This window comes from Toxoplasma gondii, chromosome IX (genome assembly GCF_000006565.2).
Source record: "Toxoplasma gondii ME49 chromosome IX, whole genome shotgun sequence".
Lineage (NCBI taxonomy): Eukaryota > Apicomplexa > Conoidasida > Eucoccidiorida > Sarcocystidae > Toxoplasma > Toxoplasma gondii.
In genome coordinates, this window is record NC_031477.1 from 5,724,278 (window position 1) to 5,743,275 (window position 18,998).

The 18,998-nt window shown below is 61.4% G+C and overlaps 1 protein-coding gene across 1 annotated transcript in view; it reads left to right on the forward strand.

The window, feature by feature from the left end:
- Positions 1–818: 818 nt before the first annotated feature.
- Positions 819–18,998, forward strand: part of TGME49_306020 (hypothetical protein) — a gene marked incomplete at both ends in the record, with an annotated part of 30,173 nt that continues 11,993 nt past the window's right edge. The window contains 5 exons of the mRNA XM_002370333.1: positions 819–5,254; positions 6,101–7,025; positions 7,252–7,511; positions 8,013–8,658; positions 9,202–18,664. Of these exons, the coding sequence (XP_002370374.1) occupies positions 819–5,254; positions 6,101–7,025; positions 7,252–7,511; positions 8,013–8,658; positions 9,202–18,664 (15,730 nt within the window). The remainder of the gene's footprint in view (positions 5,255–6,100; positions 7,026–7,251; positions 7,512–8,012; positions 8,659–9,201; positions 18,665–18,998) is intronic.

Here is an 18,998-nt window from a genome sequence, read left to right on the forward strand (position 1 = left end):
CCTGCTTTAGCCGTCCGCCTCTTCGCCGTCCCCAGGGGCTTGTCTTGATGTCGTCCTGTGAAAATCAACTCCCCGTCGTATCCATGACGCCTCGCGATCTAAACCCATCAAGCGGACTGGAAAGTAAAGGTATCTAGCGTCTCAAGTGGTGTTTCTGTGTTCAGTCGGCCACCGAAACGGCGCCCCTGGATGATAGCTCTGCTGTTCTTAGGGAAGACCTCTCCGTTATTTATCGTCTCTCAGTCACTTGTCTCTCCGTATTTTAGCCCCTTCCCAGCCTTGTTAAATTTCTTCTCTCTATTTTCCCCCGGTGGAAGGGAGCGGGCCCCAATGCCCCCGTGTCTCCTCCCTACCTCTATGTGTTGGGAAGCCTTTCCTGTGGGCACTCTCTGTGGCGTGGCACGTGTATTCTCTGGTTTTCTTGTTTTCTTTTCTGTCCGCCGACAAACGGGTCGCCAAGTCGGCAGGTTTTAAAAGTAAATGAGGCTCGTGATTCCCTCATTGGTCTATGTCTCGCCTCTGCAGCTCCTCCCGGTTCCCGGGTCTCTCGCTGGTGGCCCTGTTCGTTGCCTGCATCCGCGCTGACTTTCCCGGTCTTTGTCTCCGAGTTCGAGTGACGACCACTCGCCTTCTTAACCGTTTGCTTCTTTCCTCTTCATCTGCTCACCCTCTGGTTTCTAGATGTGTCTCGGCCTCGTCTGGGCCGCTCGTCTTTGCCTTGGCGGCGGCCGGCGTCTCAGACTGTGAACCGTGAATCCTTTCGGCTGCGAGTTCTCTCATCGCCTCTCTCGACCTGTCTCTCTGCCCCTGTCAGCACGATGCTGGCATCGGCCGTCGTGGACCTCATCAACAATGCAGCGAGCGAGTTCGTGGTGGGCCTGGACAGCAGCCAGCTGGACTTCTCGGACCTTCTGTCCGGGAAGGTGGATCTGCGGCACCTCCAGCTGAAACAGGCGGCCTTTGACTCGCTGTCTATGCCCGTAAAGCTTCTCTTCAGCTACATCGGTCGGATCCGCGTCGAGGTCCCGCTCTTCTCTCTCATGACGAGCCCGCTGGATGTGGAGGTCGACGATATCTTGGTTGTTCTCGGGACGCATCCCGCGGACGAGTGGGATGCAGAGTCCTTCAAGAGCGTGTACTTGAACCAGAAAGAAGCGTCTCTCCAGCACAGCGAGTTCCAGTCGATGTTCTCGGCCATCGAGAGCGGCCTCACCTGGTCCATGCTCCTCACGCTTGCGTCCAACATCCGCGCTTCCGTCAGAAATGTGCACGTTCGAATTGAAGACTTCCACAGTCGGAAGAGCCGACCCTTCTCGATCGGCTTCTGCGTGAAGCACGCGCTTCTCCACTCCGCGCCGAAGGGCGCAGACACTTCCGAGCCTGGCTTCTGCACCCCCTCCGGTTCTCTCCAGGAAAACATGCTCTTCAAGATGATCTCCGTGGACGGTTTCGGCTTTTACATCGACGCCATCGCTGACCCTGAATGGCCCTTCTCTCGACCCCACACACCCGCGAGAGCGACGGACACCGCGAAACGGAGACGTGGAACCTCTGTGGACGCGGGCACGAACCGGGCGTCCTTCGCCTCCTCTGGCAGCGACCCGGACGACAAGAGAGGAGCTCGGCGTCCCCGGAAGGCCTCGAGGCTCTCGTCCGCATCCCGTATTCGCCTTCAGTCTCTTCGCTCTTCGGCGGAAGGAGACAGTAACCTCTTCGATGTCGGCCAGTACGGGATTCCGCGCTTCCCGGGAGAAAGCGACAACAACTACAACCGGCGCATGTACGAGTCGCTGATGAGTCGCGTCCTCGAAGACCCATCTCGCGGCGACGGTTTCGCCCGTGGGGCCTACGGTGGGCAGCGGCTTCGCGAGCACCCAGGACGGCCTAGGAAGTTCATGCCGTGGGACGACAGGGACGAGGAAAACAGTGCGTCTTCGCCTGTGTGCAGCCGCTGTTCTGGTCCATCGTTGTGCTGCGCGCCAACTCTCCATGGTTCCAAGGGCTCACTCTCCTCCGACACTTTGGGCGAGCGAGAGGCGCTGCCGGCTTCTCCAAGACAGGACGTGCCACCGCGAGGTCCTGCGCTCCCCAGGTTCTCTGTCGCCTACGCCCCACCCCAGGCCGTCGTCCCTGGGCGGAACGGCCCGGCGGCAGGGCCCGAGCAAAGTGGGGGCGGCGGGCCCCTCGCGGGCGCGCCCCTCGCGGAAGAAGGTGCTCAGCGCGTGCCCGCGGGATCAGCAGGCCCGCCGGCGTCGTCGCTCCCCCCCTCGTCGACGCCTGCGTCCCGGACGGGTCCCGAAGGGAGACGCGGCGGGATCTACGGACTCGGCGCATGCATGAACTGCCGGTCGCACACGACCCGCGAAGAGGAAGTCGTCATGCCGGATCGCGGTCCCGAGCTGACGCAGCCGCGCATTAGCCCCACAGAGAGTTGGATGCCGTACATTGCGGAGTTTTGCAACCCCGTCGACGGACAACACACCGGCACCAAGCGACAGAAGGCAGACGACGGGGACGCTGAGCGAGGATGCTCCCGGCCGAACTTCCTCCCGAAGAATACTCAGGAGGCCGAGGCCTCGAACGCAGGGCCTGGACTCTCACAGGGCGGAGACGCGACTTCGCGGGCCCCCCGCGGGTCGAGAGCTGCGTCTAGCCAGAGAGACGAAAGCGGATGGTTCTCGAACGGGGAGACGCCTCCAGCTTGGCCAATCTCTCTCACCGGAAACGACGAGTACGAGCAAACATCGTTTCTCGGGGGGCCTGGCGGGTCGCTGCGAAAGCCCCGCGTGAGCGAAAAATCGCCGGAGAATCCGGTGGAAGCGGACAGACGCGCCGCTTCTTCTTCCTCGATTATCAGCTCTGTGTTTCAGGACGCGAGCGACGCGAGAAACGCCCGACAGGCGACCTCGGGCGTGCCGCGGCAGAGGGGAAAGAAGGCCGTCACGGCGCGAGTCTCTTTCGGCGCTCTAGAGGAGAGAGACAGTTCGAGTTCGGACGTTCCCGAGGAAAGGGATAAAGACGCCGAAAACGGCTCTGCGCCTCGCATCTTCGCGTCTTCTTCCCTGACGCGGCATTCGCCTCCTTCTCTCTCTCCGCTCTCAAGTTCGGGGCCATCTTCACCGTCTTCTTCCGTTTCGCGGTTTACCGAGTCCCTGCCGCAGTCGACGGCTTCGTCTCCTCTCTCCTCTTCTGATTCGCTTGAGTCGCGTCGGCCTCTGGAGCTAGGGACTGCGAGTCAACGCGCAAAGTTCACTTCTTCGTTTCTTTTACACTCGTCTCCGCCCTTTCTGACCCTGTCTTCTACCCCACAGACTTTGGGGACTAGCCAGTCCCCGGGCCCGGAGATCCACGGACCTTCTGTCCCCGACGATCTGTGGGCGTTCCCGAGCGAAACAGACGAGCCGGGTGGCCCGAAGGCTGGGGCTGGAACGGGTGCGCCTTCTGGCGACGCTTCTGCGTCGGGTGCTGTCTCCCGTGTCTCCCCTCGAAGAGACAGAGAAGAAGACGATAACAGTGTCGTGTACTACGACGCGGTCTCGTCCCTTCCGTCTGGCTCTGGAGACGCGCATGGGGTCGACGCCGCTGTAGCGCAAGAGTTCACCTTTCCAGGAAAGAAAGAGCAGAAGATCTGTGGACTCCCAAGCAAGCCGGCTGTCTCCTTTGCAGCAGACCGAAGTGTCTCGGTCAGCAACGCGTTGTTTTCCACATCCCCGCGTCTCGTGCAACCTCGTCTGCCGTCGGGAGCCTGTCAGGTGAGGACAGTCGACAGGCAGAGGCCCGGCGCCCAGCGCGAGGCCCGGGACCGGAGAGCACACAGTGTCTCCGTTCCTGGGGCGGGTGCAGGCGAGACCGAGGAGCCTGGTCCTCAGCAGAGCAGAAGGTCGATTGTGCGGGGTCTCCGGAGATTCGCGACGCGGAAAATCATGAAAGTAGGGACCCTCGTCACGGCTTTCGGCGGATTGAGTCCGGGCGCGGCTTCCGATGGTGGCTGTGGGGACGCGAAGACTTCGAAGGTTGGCGGAAACGCGGTTACAAGTCCGTCTGCCGACTCTGCGTTTTCTAAGAAGGTCCCGTATGCAGTCGGAGACGCCGAGGACGAACCGGACCCGACGAAGCGGCTTGGCGAGCGAGGGGGAGCCGGGAGCGACGCGGAGGACGAGGCTGAGTTCGCCGATGCACTCTCGGGAGAAGAGGAAACAAGAGATAGCGGGGAGAGCGAGGTTGGGCGTGGATGCAAACGGGTGTCGGAGGCGGCCGAGAAGGAGAGCGAAGCCAGCACCGAAGCGGAGGAAGATGACGAGGGTCAGAGCAGGGAGGAGAAGAAGCCAGAGACGAAGGCGTTGACCCTGAATGCAGACAAGACCGACGGTTTCCGAGCCTTCATCCTGAGTCTGTGGGACATTCGCCACGAGTACATCGTCGACCCAGCAGTCTTGGAGGGCCAGGCAAAGCTGTATCTGTCCCTCGTGCCGACGGTGCCCAAGGGCGGGCCTGTAGTTCGGTGCTGGAGCGCCTGGGGCGAACGACGACGCTTGCCGGAAGAACGGACGGAGGCGCTGCCTTCCTGTGCGTTGTTCGTCACCTTCGTGGACTTGAAGATCACTGTTTCGGAGGTCCAGGCGCTAAATTTGTGGAAGTGGCTAGAGTACTACTTCACTCTCTACAGCCTCTGGCAGGGCGGCATTTTGGGCTCCTTCGAGAAGCCGCGGGCCTCGCTCCACGACCAGGAACTGTACCTGAAGGCCTGGCCCCTCAAGCTGCTGCATGCAACGGTAGACTCCCTCGAAGACCCCGACCTCGACGCCGGCGACGAGGGCCCAGCTAGCGCGACGCAAGGCCCCAAGCAGCGCGACAGTGTGTCGGAGGCCACTCAGACTCCCGACGACCTGGGCAAGGCCACCGGACCTGAAGAGACACAAGGGCAGACCGACGGAGAGGAGACTACCTACGACCCGGCCCGCGTCCTCAGATCCTCAGAGGAGATCGCGGCGTTCTGCAAACACTTCGAGGCTACGCACTCGCTCCAAACGATCTTCATTCTCCGCGCGAAGGCCTTCCATCGCCTGAAAACTCTCAGAGAGAAAATGGGCATCCGCAGCAGACCCCGGGGCCCGCTCATGCGCCTCTGGAACTTCATCACCTTCGGCCGCTACGCCGCGACTGGCTCCGGCGCCAAAGACGCTCGGGAGAGCCTCGTAGGCGATCCGGAAGAAGTTGCTCAAGCCAGTCGACAGTTCTTTGAGGGACTGCTCAGGTAAAAGTGTTCCTCGCGTTATATTCGGAACAAAGACGCCTGTCTAGATCTACGTTCTTAGGACTATGCATCACGAGTGAGACGCCTTGTTTAGATCTCGGATGCCTTTTTTCCAGACAAACTACTGTTTTGCTGAAACTGAGGACTCCACTAGGGACAGTCGGCCTCTGCTCCGCCGAAACGTCTGTCCGTCGCCTCGACCTTCTGGCTCGGCGTGGGCCCCCGGAAGGAAAGGAACGCGGACGATGCCTGCTTTCAGAGTGGGCTCGCACCCCGATTGGTTGATGTCATCTCGTAACTGGAGTGGTACTCACACTACGTGGTCTGTGATCGTTTGTGGAAACTCGGGGACCCTTGAGCCGGCGCATGCAGCCTTCAGAAAACACGAGCTCGCCAAGATCAAGGCACGCCATCCCGCCTTTTCCATTGTCTCTTTAAATTTGATGTGTTTGCGTTTCTCGGTCCACTTTGATTCATGGTAGTCATTTCACTTTGCACACCGTCCTGTCTACCCTGTGCACTTGCTTTTTCGCCTGGCCCCGATCTCTCTTTTCGACCACAAAACGTGTAAAATGGATATCGGTGCTTTTCTTCTCGTCTTTTAGTCGACTCAACGCAGTATCAGGAATACAAAGTGTGTAGTTGTTTCGACAACATCGTGAACGAAATTTCAGTCTGAAACGAAAGCTCGACTTTGAGTGTCTAGTCGTGTATGTGTCACCTGGAATTGACGTTTCTCAGTGGGCATCTCGAGGAGAGAAGCGTAGCGCGAATGCCTGTAGATCACTGGATTGCATCGCGCTCTTTATGGGTGCCCAGATCTGTTTTTTCTGGCTTTGCCTTCAGGCAGAACGGTGTGAGCGTGGCGCGGATCCAAGACGTTCGGGACCAGTCTGTGAGCAAAGACTTTCTCCTGGACGTCGTCGTATTCGATACACAGCTTCTGCTGACTTTTGAGGGCCAGGGAGTCGCGGTGCCTGCTCCGCGAACCGGGCAGCGCGTGCTGGCGCTCGAGACGAGTTGCATCCACTACCATTTGCAAGCGTCGAAGACGGGCGACCAGTCGATCTCGATGGATGTTGAACTCTATCCGACGTCGATCTTAACGACAGGACGCGATCTCGAGAGCCCCTACATTCCTCCGGAGATCTCGCCGGTGATGCTGCTGCAGCCCGCGGCCTCACGAGTTCAAGTGAAGAAGAAAGACAACGTCCTCGTGAACTTTGTCAACGCGGTCTTCCGAGGCGGGGCGGGGCGGGAGGCCAAGGTCCCCGACTTCCGCGGCGACCCTGACCGAGAGCAGGAGGCTCTCGAGGTCGACAGCGCGTCTTCTGAAAAAGACCCAGAAGCTCGGGGGTCTCCGTCGTTCTTCTCCTCTCTGTTTTTTGGAGGGGAGACACGCGAGGAAGATGTGGGATCGCAAGGACGCGGCCCTGTGGAGGTTGGGAGGGCCGTCGCTGACAAGTCGAAACATCTGTCGCTCGCCTCGACCTTTCAGCTCGGCCTGGGCGTCCGGAAGGCGAAAAACGCTTTCGATTTGCGCAAGAGAAGAGACGACATCGTTAAAGGCTGGAGCCCTGGGGCGTACATGCGAATCGACACGCAGCTCTTCCGGACGCTTGAAAAACCAGATGTCCGCATGCTCGTCCACTCTTCAGCCGAACTCGTCGTTCTTCTCAGCGTCCAAAAACTCGCCAGCTTCTTCGGAGAATGCCTCAACCTCCTCGACGAGGCGACCACCAAGGAACTACAAATGTCTTCAAATCTACAGGTCAGCCATAACCCCTGCACATCACTCACTCCCAAAGCTGTACATACTCTACAATGTATGTGAACATGTAGAGATAGATGCTTGTGTGCGCCTACTTATACGACGCCAGCTATCTGACGGGGTGGATGCATTTTCATCAATGTGTGCATATGTATAAAGGTCGATGCCTGCGTCGCACATGTGTACGTCTGCGTCTGTGTTGGCGGATTGCTTTGTTTCTTGTCAGACAGTGACAGTTCTTCGTCAGGGAGAAGACTTTTGCCGCGCGGTGGCCGAAGGCGGCATTTCGCATCCGAATTTCCATTTGGAGTGCGACCTCCAGAAGACAGTCTCGGCAATTCTCCCGCGCATCTCCTCGAGTTTGAACTGCGAGGGCATAAAGCTCAACTTCGGCCACCTGCGGGCCTTCTCGACGCTCGTTCCGCGGCGGGTCTCGTATCCGAGAGACTTGCCCGCTGCAGAAATGACGGATCGATATACCTGCGAGTAAGCAGCATGCGAAAAGCGTTTCTTGTTCCAGAGGCAGTTCTTTTAACGTCTGACCATGACGCCGGCGGAACAGTGAAGACGCTCTCTCTGTCGAAGAGGCGAAGTCGACGACAGGCGCGCCGCAAACGTGCCGGTCGAGAAAATGAAAAACATGCCAGACGTTGGCTCTTTTTTTTTTCAAGTTGGGGTGTAGGAGTGAAGACCCCAAATCTCCAGAGTACTCAGAGGGGGGACAGCTCTTTCTGCGCGACGTGGCTTTAAGCAGCGCGTGCAGTGTGAGAATCGCCGGAGTTGTCGTCTCGGTTTTGCTTGTTTTCCTTCCTTTTTTGGTTGGCTGACATGGGGGCGTCTCCTGCTGCCTTCGAGGGCGGTCTGTCGCTTTTCTCTTCTGGAGCTTTACGGAGCCGCGCTCCCGAGGGTTTCTCCCCCCAACAAGGCGAAGCCACCAATGTGTGCCCGTTTGTCTCTTTAATTTCTGTCTGTCTTTTCGCTCTGCAGAGTGGGCGGCGTCCAGCTGGTGCGTTTGGGGTCCTGCACGGACGACTTGTCGCATCTGCATATGTATGTGGGGGGTGAGCTCATCGCGTTCCCTGTATGCATCAGCAACCTGATGATTCCTGGGTCGGGGGCCTCTTCTGAGGAGCCTCGGACTTCGCAGCCAGGTGCGGAGCCTGCCCTCTCGCGGGCGAGCAGGAGACAGAGGCCCAGAGGCGACGGAGAGACCCCCCCGGGGGGACGGCGACCGAGCGGCGGCGGGGCCTTTCTGAACTTGGAGGAGTTTTTGGCCGGCCCAGACGAAGCGAGTGGCGACGCTGTGGCACGGGATGTGGAACAGAGCCGGGGAGGAGGACTGAGCAGAGAGAGCGAAAGAAAAGGAGGCAAGGCCTTGATTGGCGGCAGGAAGTTCGTAGGCGTTTTGTCGAGCGCCGGGGAAGGCAGCGATCGAGAGGATGGCAAATGGCGAGGCCGAGAAGCGATGAAGGACGACGGGACCCGAGGCGGTGGACGCGGCAGCCCCCGGGAAGGCCAGAGAGGACGGAAGAAGTCAGAGCAGGCTGTCTCCTTCATCGTCAAGCCTTCGAAAAACCACACGACCCTCGCTGTTTGCCATGAAAAATTCCACGCAGACGTCCCGTTTTTCCACGTAAGTCGAGAATGGCCTTTGCACTCAAACGCCCACATTTTGCCTGATTCTTGGCGTTGCGGAAGCCTTTTTTACCTCCAACACGGTGTCACGGTTTGACTCTGTTGTCTGCCTTGTCTTGACGTCTTTCCCTCGCCACAAAATCTGCATGCAACGGCATTGTCTTCATCTCTCTCCTGACTAGAGGGTCGTGCAGACTTTGTCTCTCGTCGAGGGAGGTGCTGCGCGTCTCCTTGTCTCGGCACATCTCGGAAACTCCAAGTATCTGACTGGCAGTGTCCTTTTCTATGTGGTATAGCGGGACGTTTTCGTCAGGCTGTCTCCACTCTCGTATTCAGAGATAATTCGATGCGTTGAACGTTTGGATCAAGAGGACATGTGAAGAGTCGGACGCACTTTCGTACACCACGCTAGCTATCCGACAAGTCTTTCCGTACCTTTGTCCATCGCATGCGCGTCCGGCTACCACGAGTTTGCTTGTTGAGAATTTGACTAGGATCGAACACTAATAGTCAAAGCGCTTCTGCGGCCTTGCGTTGGCAGGTGGACGTCGTCCAAGAGCGGTTGGATGTGATCGTCTGCGAACTGGATGTCGAGTTTATCGTCAACGTGATCGCAGAGACCATGGACATCTACTACAGCTACAGCAACCGTCTCCAGATGATTTTGAGCTCGCTGGAGAGCCAGGACGAGGCGGTGTGGCGGCGCATGCAGTCGCTGCGAAAAATGCAAGCCCTGGCTGATGGGGCCGCAAGGGCGGAGAGGGGGGAACGAGATTCGGCGATCAAAGAAGAGTCGCGTGGGGAGGGGACCGTGCCTTGGAGCGACCCTGGAGAGCCGGAAAGCCCGAGGTTGCCCAGCGACGAAAGAGAAGAGTGCGAGGAAGATGCCGCGCATCCCAGGGAGGGAGACTCCCGCAGCGAAGGAGAGACGGCCGGCGAGGTCTTTGGGCCTCAACATTCGAGGGTCGACAACATGGTCGACGACAGCGTGAATCGCCTGGTCCAGGCACAGTGGGAAAAGATGCAAGAGGCTGCAGATGAGGCCTCGCGGAAGTTCCAACTGGGCGACCAACAGGCGGCAGCAGAGGGCCATGTTACGCGCGTCGTCGTCCACTCATGCTTCGGCGGCATCCAGCTGCAGGTGTGGCGACGGGGGCCCACGTGGCGAGGCACGCAGAGCCTCTCGGGCGCGCAGGCGTCCTTTGGCGTCTCGCCTCTCGACGTCTTTCTCCAGTCTACAGGCTCCGCGGATGCGTTTTGGCGCCAAGTCTTGGCGCGAGCTGAGGAGCCCAATGGAGAGAGAGTCTCCGGCACCGGCGACAACCGCTCCGTGGCTGGAGACAACAGGGGCAACTTCCCCCGCTTCCAGGGAACGCTCACGACTGCATCCCCGCTCTACTACCCCACCGGCTCGACAGCGGGGCCGAGGGACTCCACGCCGTCCTGCTACAGTGCAACGGCAAGGCAGGCGCGCCGGGGGGCTGTGGGGAAAGGGACTGCGTACGGAGCTGGCGGAGTGGGGATATACGGCGACGATTCGAGGAAAGCCGTGGGGGGCTACTCGTCCGGTGGTAGCGCGTACTGCGGTGAGCCGCATGCAAGCCATATTCGGGCCGTGCTCATGAACTGCGTCTGTCTCAGTCACTTTTCAGAGGGATTCGGCTTCGCTGAGAACCAGAGAATCGGCCCCCTCATCTCGGTTATCTCCCTGCCGCTAACCCTCACTGTCGCCGCGGCTTCAGACGGGAACGTGTCTCTCGCATGCAAGCTCGAGGGCGTTGCCATTCGCGACGAAACCAACATCGCGCCCCTCACCATGTGCTATTTGTTTAGGGGCACGGGCGAGGGCTCGGAGGCGCCCGAGTCGGGCCTCAAACCGAAGGACGCCGGGGTCGTTGCCGCGGGTCCCTTGTCTGAGAGGGCGGCTGAGATGTCCTCGGCGAGCGCGACGACGAAGGAGAGAGAAGACGGCGAGGGGCAGCAGCGAACGAAGCTAAGCAGCACGCCGGTGCTTCTGCATCCGAAGCCTGCCGACGCGGTCCCCACCAAGAGCGAGGACCTCGCCCTAGCTGTCTCCCCAGTGGGCGCGAAAAAAACGCATGGGCTTGTCTCCGCGCGATCTGCGCGGTGGAGGACAGCCGACTCGGAAATGTGGCGAGGGGGCTCCAGCTTCAAAGAGGACTCGCTGCCGGGCCTGCACGCGGAGACCCGGCGCGAGATGTGGGCCACAGAAGATCAAGGACGGGATCCCGGGGCGAGAAGACTGCCGCGGAGACACAAGACTTTGGCTCGGCTCTCTACGGGCTCCGACGCCACCTCTGTGGCCTGTCACCAGCTCGTTGGGCGCGTGTCTCCTCTGCAAGGCGGCTCGAAGCGGCGTCATCCACGAGCTGGGTCGAGCGTCTGTCCCACGGAGGCCGCGGCTCCGGCGTCGCCTCACTTATCTGTGGACTTTTCCGGTAACTTCTTTTCAGGAGCGAGCACATGCAACATCCAGCTGCGAACTTGCCGAGTTGTCCTTCTGTGGGAGGTCCTAGACGAAATAGCACACTGGGCTTCCGATGTCTCAGAGCGTCTTCCGACCTTCCCTCAGCCACCACCGCCTCTCCCGCGCCTGCCGCGGGCCTTGGGCCCGTCCGTATCGCTCAAAAGGCTCGGCAGAAGTGACGGAAGTCTGTTGTACCTGCCTGACAGCAGACGCGCGGTGCCCTGGCACCTTTCTGACTTCGATCGCCGGTCGCAGGGGTCGACCGTGTTCGTGCCTCGGAGCTGCTTAAACTCCGACTTTTCCGGCCGCGGGCGCGCGTCAGAGGCCTACAGCCTCCCTCCAAGGACTCGTCGCCCAGAAGGGGGCGAGAGGGCCGGAACGCTTCCGAGAAACAGACTGACGCGTGCATATGACAGGAGCATCAAGGCGGACTTGTGCCCCGGGGACCGCCAACGGTTCCCGGCCTTCGACTCGTCTCCTAGGCCGGGCGTGGGGTGCCTCGTCGGGCCTCAACGGAGGCGGCGACATTCTTGTCCAGAGACGTCGATACCCCTGTTCATGCAAATCATGAAGAACCGCCACGAAGGCGAAACCCGGGAACGAAACTTGCTATTGCCAGGGTATCTTCATGGCCAGCTGTCGAGCGCCGCCTTGGGCTCCTCAGCGCCCATAGACACCGCGGAAGAAGGCCCGAGAGCGCAGGGCCGGCACCAAGCCACTCTGCTGGCGCAGAAGGGCGGCAAGGACGGGACTCAACAGCCAGCGCGCGGGAGGACGAGGCTTTTCCCGGGGTTGACACGCTATTCAGGACATGGTGAAAAGCGACGCGAGACCGAGGCAGGTGTTTCCGAGGAGCCCAGGACCTTCTTGGCGCTCCCGACTTTCCACGTGCCGCAGTTGGCTGGCGCTATGGAGACTCTGAAGCAGAAGAACCTCGGCTTTTCAAGGCCGGCGTCTCCATTCGGCCTCTCGCATTTCACTGAGTCCTTCTCGCCCTGGGCCTCGCAGCGTCCATCCAGGCGCGACTTGGACCTGTCGATGTCTGCGAGCGCGTCGCAGCCCTGTTCCTTCTCTGATGGGGAGGCGGAGAAAATCCGAAGGCAAAGAACCGCGGAGAGTGCAGGAACAACGCATGCAAAGAGTGGATGCAGCTGGCGCGTTGCTGAGCAGTTTGAAACGGCGGCCTCTCCAGATTCACTCCAAAATCGAACTCGTAAGGCGAGCCGCACCCACGCGGATTCCCGGAGAAGCGGTGTGCATTTCTCCGTCACCGGTGGGGCCATCTTCCCGTCTCGGGCCTCGAACTCACATGCAAATTCGTTCGCGTTCCAGGACAACGGAAAGTCTCGGCGCAGCGGGTACATGGCAGAGCTGCCGGGCCCTGTGGCCCAGCAGAAGAGCGGGACTGGCATGTCTGCCTTGTCTCGTGTCAGCACACACTCTGCTGTGAGCTTCTACGCGTCCCCAGAAAACGCGCCTTTGTCTCAGTGGGCCACGATGATAGATTACTCGCGCCTCATGCAGGCAGTCGAGGAGTACTTGCCGTGGGAGGAGGGGGAAGTGGAAGACTTCAGCACCATAGGCCCCGACAACCGGCTGGGCTCGACCTTCGAAGCCCAGCCGGGGGACAGCGGGTCGATGTTCGCACCCCCGGAGTGGCTGCTGCCGGACCACGGCTGGCTTGCGGGACAGTGTCGCAGAGCTACAGGGCAGAACAGCGGGTCGGAGTTGTTCTCGCGTGCGAAGAACTTTCTCTCTGTCCACGTCGACTTCCGCATCTCCGTATTCGAGGTCTGGATGCCTGTCGAGCCCCTGCGAATGCCTCGTCCCGTGAAGGCCAAGAAGCCAGACGAAAAAACCGTGCTCGCAAGGGGCGCCAGAACCGCACCGAGCTCGAACGTGCAGGGCCCGTTCTTTGTGGGGGGCGCAAACTCGTCATTCCCCAGCCTCCCGGAGGCAGATGGCGGCTTCGAACGCGGCGCGCTCCGCGGCCCCCCCGGCAGGGTCGTACCTAGGGGCCAGAATGAGAAGCCAATGTGCGGACCCGGGGCACAGATCACGAATCAACGTGTCCAGGTCACCTGGGAGGACCGCGAGACGGGTGTCCGGCGCGACGTTTCCACGCCGAAAGACACAAGAGTCGTCGAAGCGGTCAGCAAACCTCAGGGGATCCTTCGACCGAGTCGCCGCGGGGCAGATCGCGCCGCGCCCGTGTCTGCGAATCCCACCGACGAGGAAAGTTCGGCGGCCTTGGGGCCTCGTGGCCGGTCGCGCCGGCATCCGGGCCTGACGGTGGGCAAGAACTTCTTGAAAGAGGAGCTTTTCCGTAGCAACAAGAAACGCGCAGGTGCGGAGGGCGACCCCGACGGCTACGTCAGCGACAGCGCGTGGCTTTGTCGGGAACAAGGTGCCGACCAACCCGGGAACTCCAGGAACGGGGTTCGAGGCCCCGGGGGAGCCCACGAGGGCCTCAGGGAGATCATGGACGGCGCGGTTACGGACATCGAGAAAGAAGCGCTCAGGGCCCGCTACGCCACTTCACGCTGGACACACAAGAAGGGTGGGGGGCCGCTAGGGGGCTTGGATGAGAAAAACCGCGGATTCTTCGGACGCGGACGGCGAGAAGATGATCAAGGCCTCACCGCTCTGCTCCCAGGCAGCAGCTGGAGGGGCGACGGGGACGGTTCCAGCGTCACGAATGGCCGGTCGAGCGAGGGGAGTCGAAACCCTCGCGATAAGTTTTTTGGGCTTTTTTCCTCCCGCAGTGTGGACAAGGCTGGGTTCAAGACGGGGGCGAGGCAATCGGCCCGCGTAGCCTCTGCACGGGCCCGCGCCCATTGGCGCCGCCTCAGGTTTCTTACCCGGCCGCCTGACCGCTGCTGGATGACGGCCGTGCGCGAGAGCAAAGAAGACTACTGTACGTTTTTTCAGACGAAACACGACCGACCGACCGACAACGCCGAAGGCGTGATCCCTGCGCCAGGATGCGAAATCGGGCCCATTCCTACCGTCCTCGCAGTCAAAGGCGCTGCATGCGCGACGCTGATGATTTGTCGCCTAACGACCTCGGCGATACAGGACGCGATGGACAGGGAAGAAGACTTGTTCGCGGGGCGGTGCAGGGATAGAGAGGAAGAAGCCAGCGTTTTGGGGCAATACGCCCCCGTAGACGTGCAGGAATTCGCCGACCGCGCCCCGGATCTCGCGCCCCACGCGGACGTCGGAGGCCCTGACGACTCGTGGCATAAAGAGGGACCAGGGCGGGCCTATTCGCTGTTCGCCGCGCCGGCGAGAGGAGAGGAGACAGTTCGACAAGGCAACGCAGAGAGTCGCGGGAAATCTGGAGCCGGCCGGCGCCGCCATCCCTCGACGCGCGGAGACAGGATCTGGGACGGAAGGGGCGTCGAGGATGCCTCGACAGGATTCAAAGGAAACGACGAGACTGTGCTTTCTTTCTGGGGCCCACCCTGGTCGTGGTACGTTCCTGAGCTGCGAAAAGCCTTTGCGTTCTCGGATCCAGGCGCCCTGTCGCCTGTAGCCCCTTTCCGCTTCTTCTTCCCCTCCATGTGGCGCCTCCAGGCCACCTTGACAGACGTGGTGGCGAGCTCGATCACGCCGTCTGCGATTTCCCCGATATACCCTGCAGCGATTCCCTGGGCGGAGGTTGTGGCCAGCAGCCCGCTGATTTCACCCGTCCGCCTGTCTCTTGGCGCCACTTTGTCTCTCCCCCACCTTTACCAGATGCACGAAAGGCTCGCGGGCATCGACAGCACTGCGTCCATGACCATCTACCGCGCCTACGGCTTGACGCGCCCGAAAGCCCCCGAAGGCCTCAGCGTCGCGCTCCAGGTCGAGCCTGTCCTCGTGACGATGGACTGCTACTCCCTGTTGTACATCTACCAGCTTCTATCGATTCTTCAAGGGTTTGGAGTGTACCTCAGCGAGCTGTTTCCCTCCTACGCCTCAGGCGACGCGACCAGCGACGAGGTCGGAGACGGCGCCGACAGAGACACCGGCGGAGACGCGCCTGACGGTGTACTCTGCATGCACGGGCGAGGAAGGCATGAAGACGACGACAGTATCGCAACTGATAACTCATCGGGGTCGGCATCAGGCGGCGCGCGCCGGGACCGCCGTGGAGGGTGTGAAGGGCCAGGAAAGAGGTACAGGGACGCCCCATACGCCCGGGAATATGTGCCCGACAGGTCTCTGGAGGGCCCCGCGAGTGGCCCAGAGGCCCCCGGGGCGATCCGGCGGCCCCCGAGCGCCGCTCGAACCAAGGGTGCCTCAGATGCGAGTAACGGGGCCACAACACTGCGCCACGGATGCACGGAGAGCTCTGTCACCCAAGCGGAGGAGAAAGCGACAAACTTCGTCGGGCCTCGAAGTGTAATCCGGACTACTGGCCTTCTCGTGGGCGGGGAGCGAGGCGGCCTAAGCACCTCGTTCCGGTCCATCGGGTTCCCGCCTCCAGCGCAGTGCTCCGGCTCCGACGACGAGAACGGGTCGCTTCTCCACCGGGTCACGTTGGAGAGCGACAGGGGCACATCCTGCGAGTCTCGATCGCTCGGTGCTCTGCAAGCAGAGCGGGCGGGTGTAGTGTTTGGACGGCGGGGCTCGAGCGCGGTCGGAGACGCGCCGGGTGTGGTCATCGGTCGCCGGTCCGCCGATGCGGTGGGCCCCAAACCCTTGCCTAAGGCAGAGGTGCTGCTCTACAATTTTCTTCACACTTTCCCTGTGGGATTGACTCTCGAGTCGGAGCTGCTGCGGATTGGGTTCTGGGACTTCTACTCGGTGAACCGGCGGTGCTTTCTCACCTTCACATTCGAGGACCTGTCGCTCGGGGCGACCACCAAGAGCCGGACGAAGGAGGTGCCGCTCTCGCTCACGTCGCTGACCGTCCAGGCGGCCGCCAGTTCGCCAGAAGTCCTTGCATGCAGAGCGGCGCTGCGTCGGATGGAGCAGGACCGAGTCCAGCGCGAGCGCCGCTTGCACTTTGCTCGTTCTGTGAAGACCCCAAACGCACTCCTGTGTTCGAGGCGAGGAAGGCAGGCCACATCTGGCGCCTCCGACGACTCTGACGACGACAGGAGCGGCCGGGAAGGGTGCCAGCTCTCCACGCTCGAGAGCTCCTCGGTCGTTTCCTCGGGCCAGTGGGCCGACGACGTGCGGACGGCGAGTGGCTTCGATAGTCAGCACATCCTCGCCTCTCCAGTTTCTTCGAGGAACTCGCGGATGTCGCACCGCGCCGCCGACCCGCAGATCCAGAAAGGTGGACAAGGCGAAAAACGTCAGGCCAAGCCCCCTCTCAGGACGTGCAGTGGCGGTAGTGTCGGCGTGGTGCCAAGGGCGTCGGGCCGAAGGAGACAGTCCGTCCCGGCGCGGGTTACCCTGTCGAACAACTGGAGCCCGGAGGGCCACGAAGGGGGCTCGGAGCCGAGCTCAAGGACCTGGGAGGGCCTCAACACTGCGTCACTTGGTTCAGGGTTCCGTGACCCGAGCTGGGGCGCGGGGGTACGGCGCGGCGCCCCGAAGCGGGCGCGATCGGCGGGGGGCTTGGGCTCCTTTCGCCCCGGTGAGGCGAGTGGTCCAAAGGAAGGCTCCTTCGCGGGTCGCGAGAGTCAGCGCACCTTCGGCGACCTCCCCGTCGGGAGGCGAGAGATCTCCCGGTCGTTTGTCTACGGCGACAACGCAGTCGACTTGGCTGAGTGTCGTGACGAAGTGTCTCTACCGGACTCGGACGACTCGTTCGCGCTTCCCGGAGCCGCAGATTCCCATCTGTCGATCGTGAAGATCCCTGGGACCCACCGGCGTCGCGGCTCCGCAGCGAACGAGGCGGGATTCGTCCGGACCGGGGTCTCCCTGGCGTCGGGTGCGCCCGTGTCGCCCCTGCGAGCCGGGAAGGCGGAAGCCGCGCGAAGCATGTTTCTGGCGAACCACGAGATCGCTGCCCGCACCATCGCGGTGAGGAAAGCACAGGGCGACAATGCCTGTGTCTCTTCTGGGGGCCGTGGGCCTTCGGGTCTGGGGCGCCAGCTGCGGCTGCCGTTGCGCCCGAAGGAACTGAAGAAGCTGGTGATGGGTGGGCATGTCGACGGAGCCTCGTCGTCCGGCCGTGGGTGCGGCGCCGAGGGCCCTGGCTCGCGAGGGTACCAGCGCCTCGGTTCGGGCCTGGTGTCCGAGGACGAAAGCGACGCAGGCTCTGGGGGCGGACAGCTCGCAGCTGCGGGGAGTGGCCGCCCCGACAAGGAGGCCAATTTGCTCCAGGAGTTCCTTGGGTGGGAAAACCCGTGGTTGACTCTCGAAGCGTCGATGATGCTCGAACTCGAACACTACAACCGGATTGAAGGGACGAACGATTTGACCATGGAACCGTGGCAAGTGACTGTCCTCGGCAGCAAGGCATCGCTCAGAGACAGTCTCGACTGCGACCTCGAGGCGACTTGGCTGAACCTGAACTTGAACGTGGCTCTTGCCGACGCCGTCCTCGTGTACGGCTACGCCCTCATCGGGTGCGTCATCCAGGAAAGATATGCTCTGCAGCTCGACTGCCACAAACGCTGGATTCAGCAGCGGAAGCGCGAACAGGAGAAGGGGAGACAGAGTGGGAAGAAGGAGAGGGACAAGACGGGAGTCACCGTCGCTGGATCCGACGTAAGGAGCGCGGTGTTGGGTGACGACGGCACTCGCAGCTCCACGGGGTACACCTCGTTCCAGGGGGATCGCAGCGGCGTGGCCTTCAGCGGCAGCGTGTACTCGGGCGATAAGGGCCTTTCGGAGCAGTACGCGTTGACGGGCGCCACGTTCCTGAAGCCAGACGGCACGCTGCTTCACCCCGACCGCTTCAACATCTTGAAGTGCCTGTTCAATGCCCTCTCTCTCGACTTCCTCGGCGACAATCTCGTCAGCAAATCGTCGGAGTACATGCATCCCTCAGCTGAGTTCGCCGGCGACGTTCTGAAGAAGACTGCCGACTCCGTCGCTGTCGCGAAGCCCCGGAAACACACCAGCGCCGTGAGTGTCTTGGCCGCCTTGGGCGTCCTTCCCTCGGGCGGCCCCGGCGCGAGCGGCCCTGCCGCGCATGCGAACGCGGGCTCCGCTGGAGCTTTAGCCGGCGAGACTGGCCTCGGGACCAGAAACGGCCCGCGTGATGTCTCCGCTGCGGAGCAGTCTAGACTTCCGCGCGGGAGTCGACCGACGGCGCTGACGCCTAGCGCCCAGAGAGGCGCCGCCGGCCATCAAGCCGCGGCTGGAGCGTCAGGGGACACGCCCAGAGACGCCGACCTTGGAGGCGCGACCCTTGCCGAGGGAGCCACAGGAAGCCCCGCAGACGCGACAACCAAGGCCGGTCTACTCGTGAATCGCCAGAGCGGCTGCTTCTCCACGGCTCTCGGGGATGGAGGCAAGGCGGCTGGGGCAGGAGAGGGGAAAAACGGAGGTTCGAGAGAGCCCCGCGAGGAGGAACAACTTCCTCAGCTGTTCAACCTTCTCGGCCAAACGATTGCGGTTCTCACAGGTACGGGAACTCGTACGATAGGAGTGTTCATCTTTGAAATGATGTACGAGTGGGGCGCATATGCGTCGGTGGGGACTTGTGATCAGTGGTAACTCTGCAGCTTGTTTTCGTCATCTTGCATGCGTTGCGAGCTTTCTCCTTAAACACAAGACTCAGCAACGGGATTTTTCAGTGGTAACTTCTCAGCAGACACAGAGGCCGTCGCGATGAGATTCTTGCCGACTGTAGTCAGAGGACAAGAACAAAGGGAAAAATAGTATCAAGCAGCCTGCATCGTTTTGTTTAAGCTTTGAGCCGAGGTTGGGCGCAAGTGCATAATTTTTGCCTCATTTGA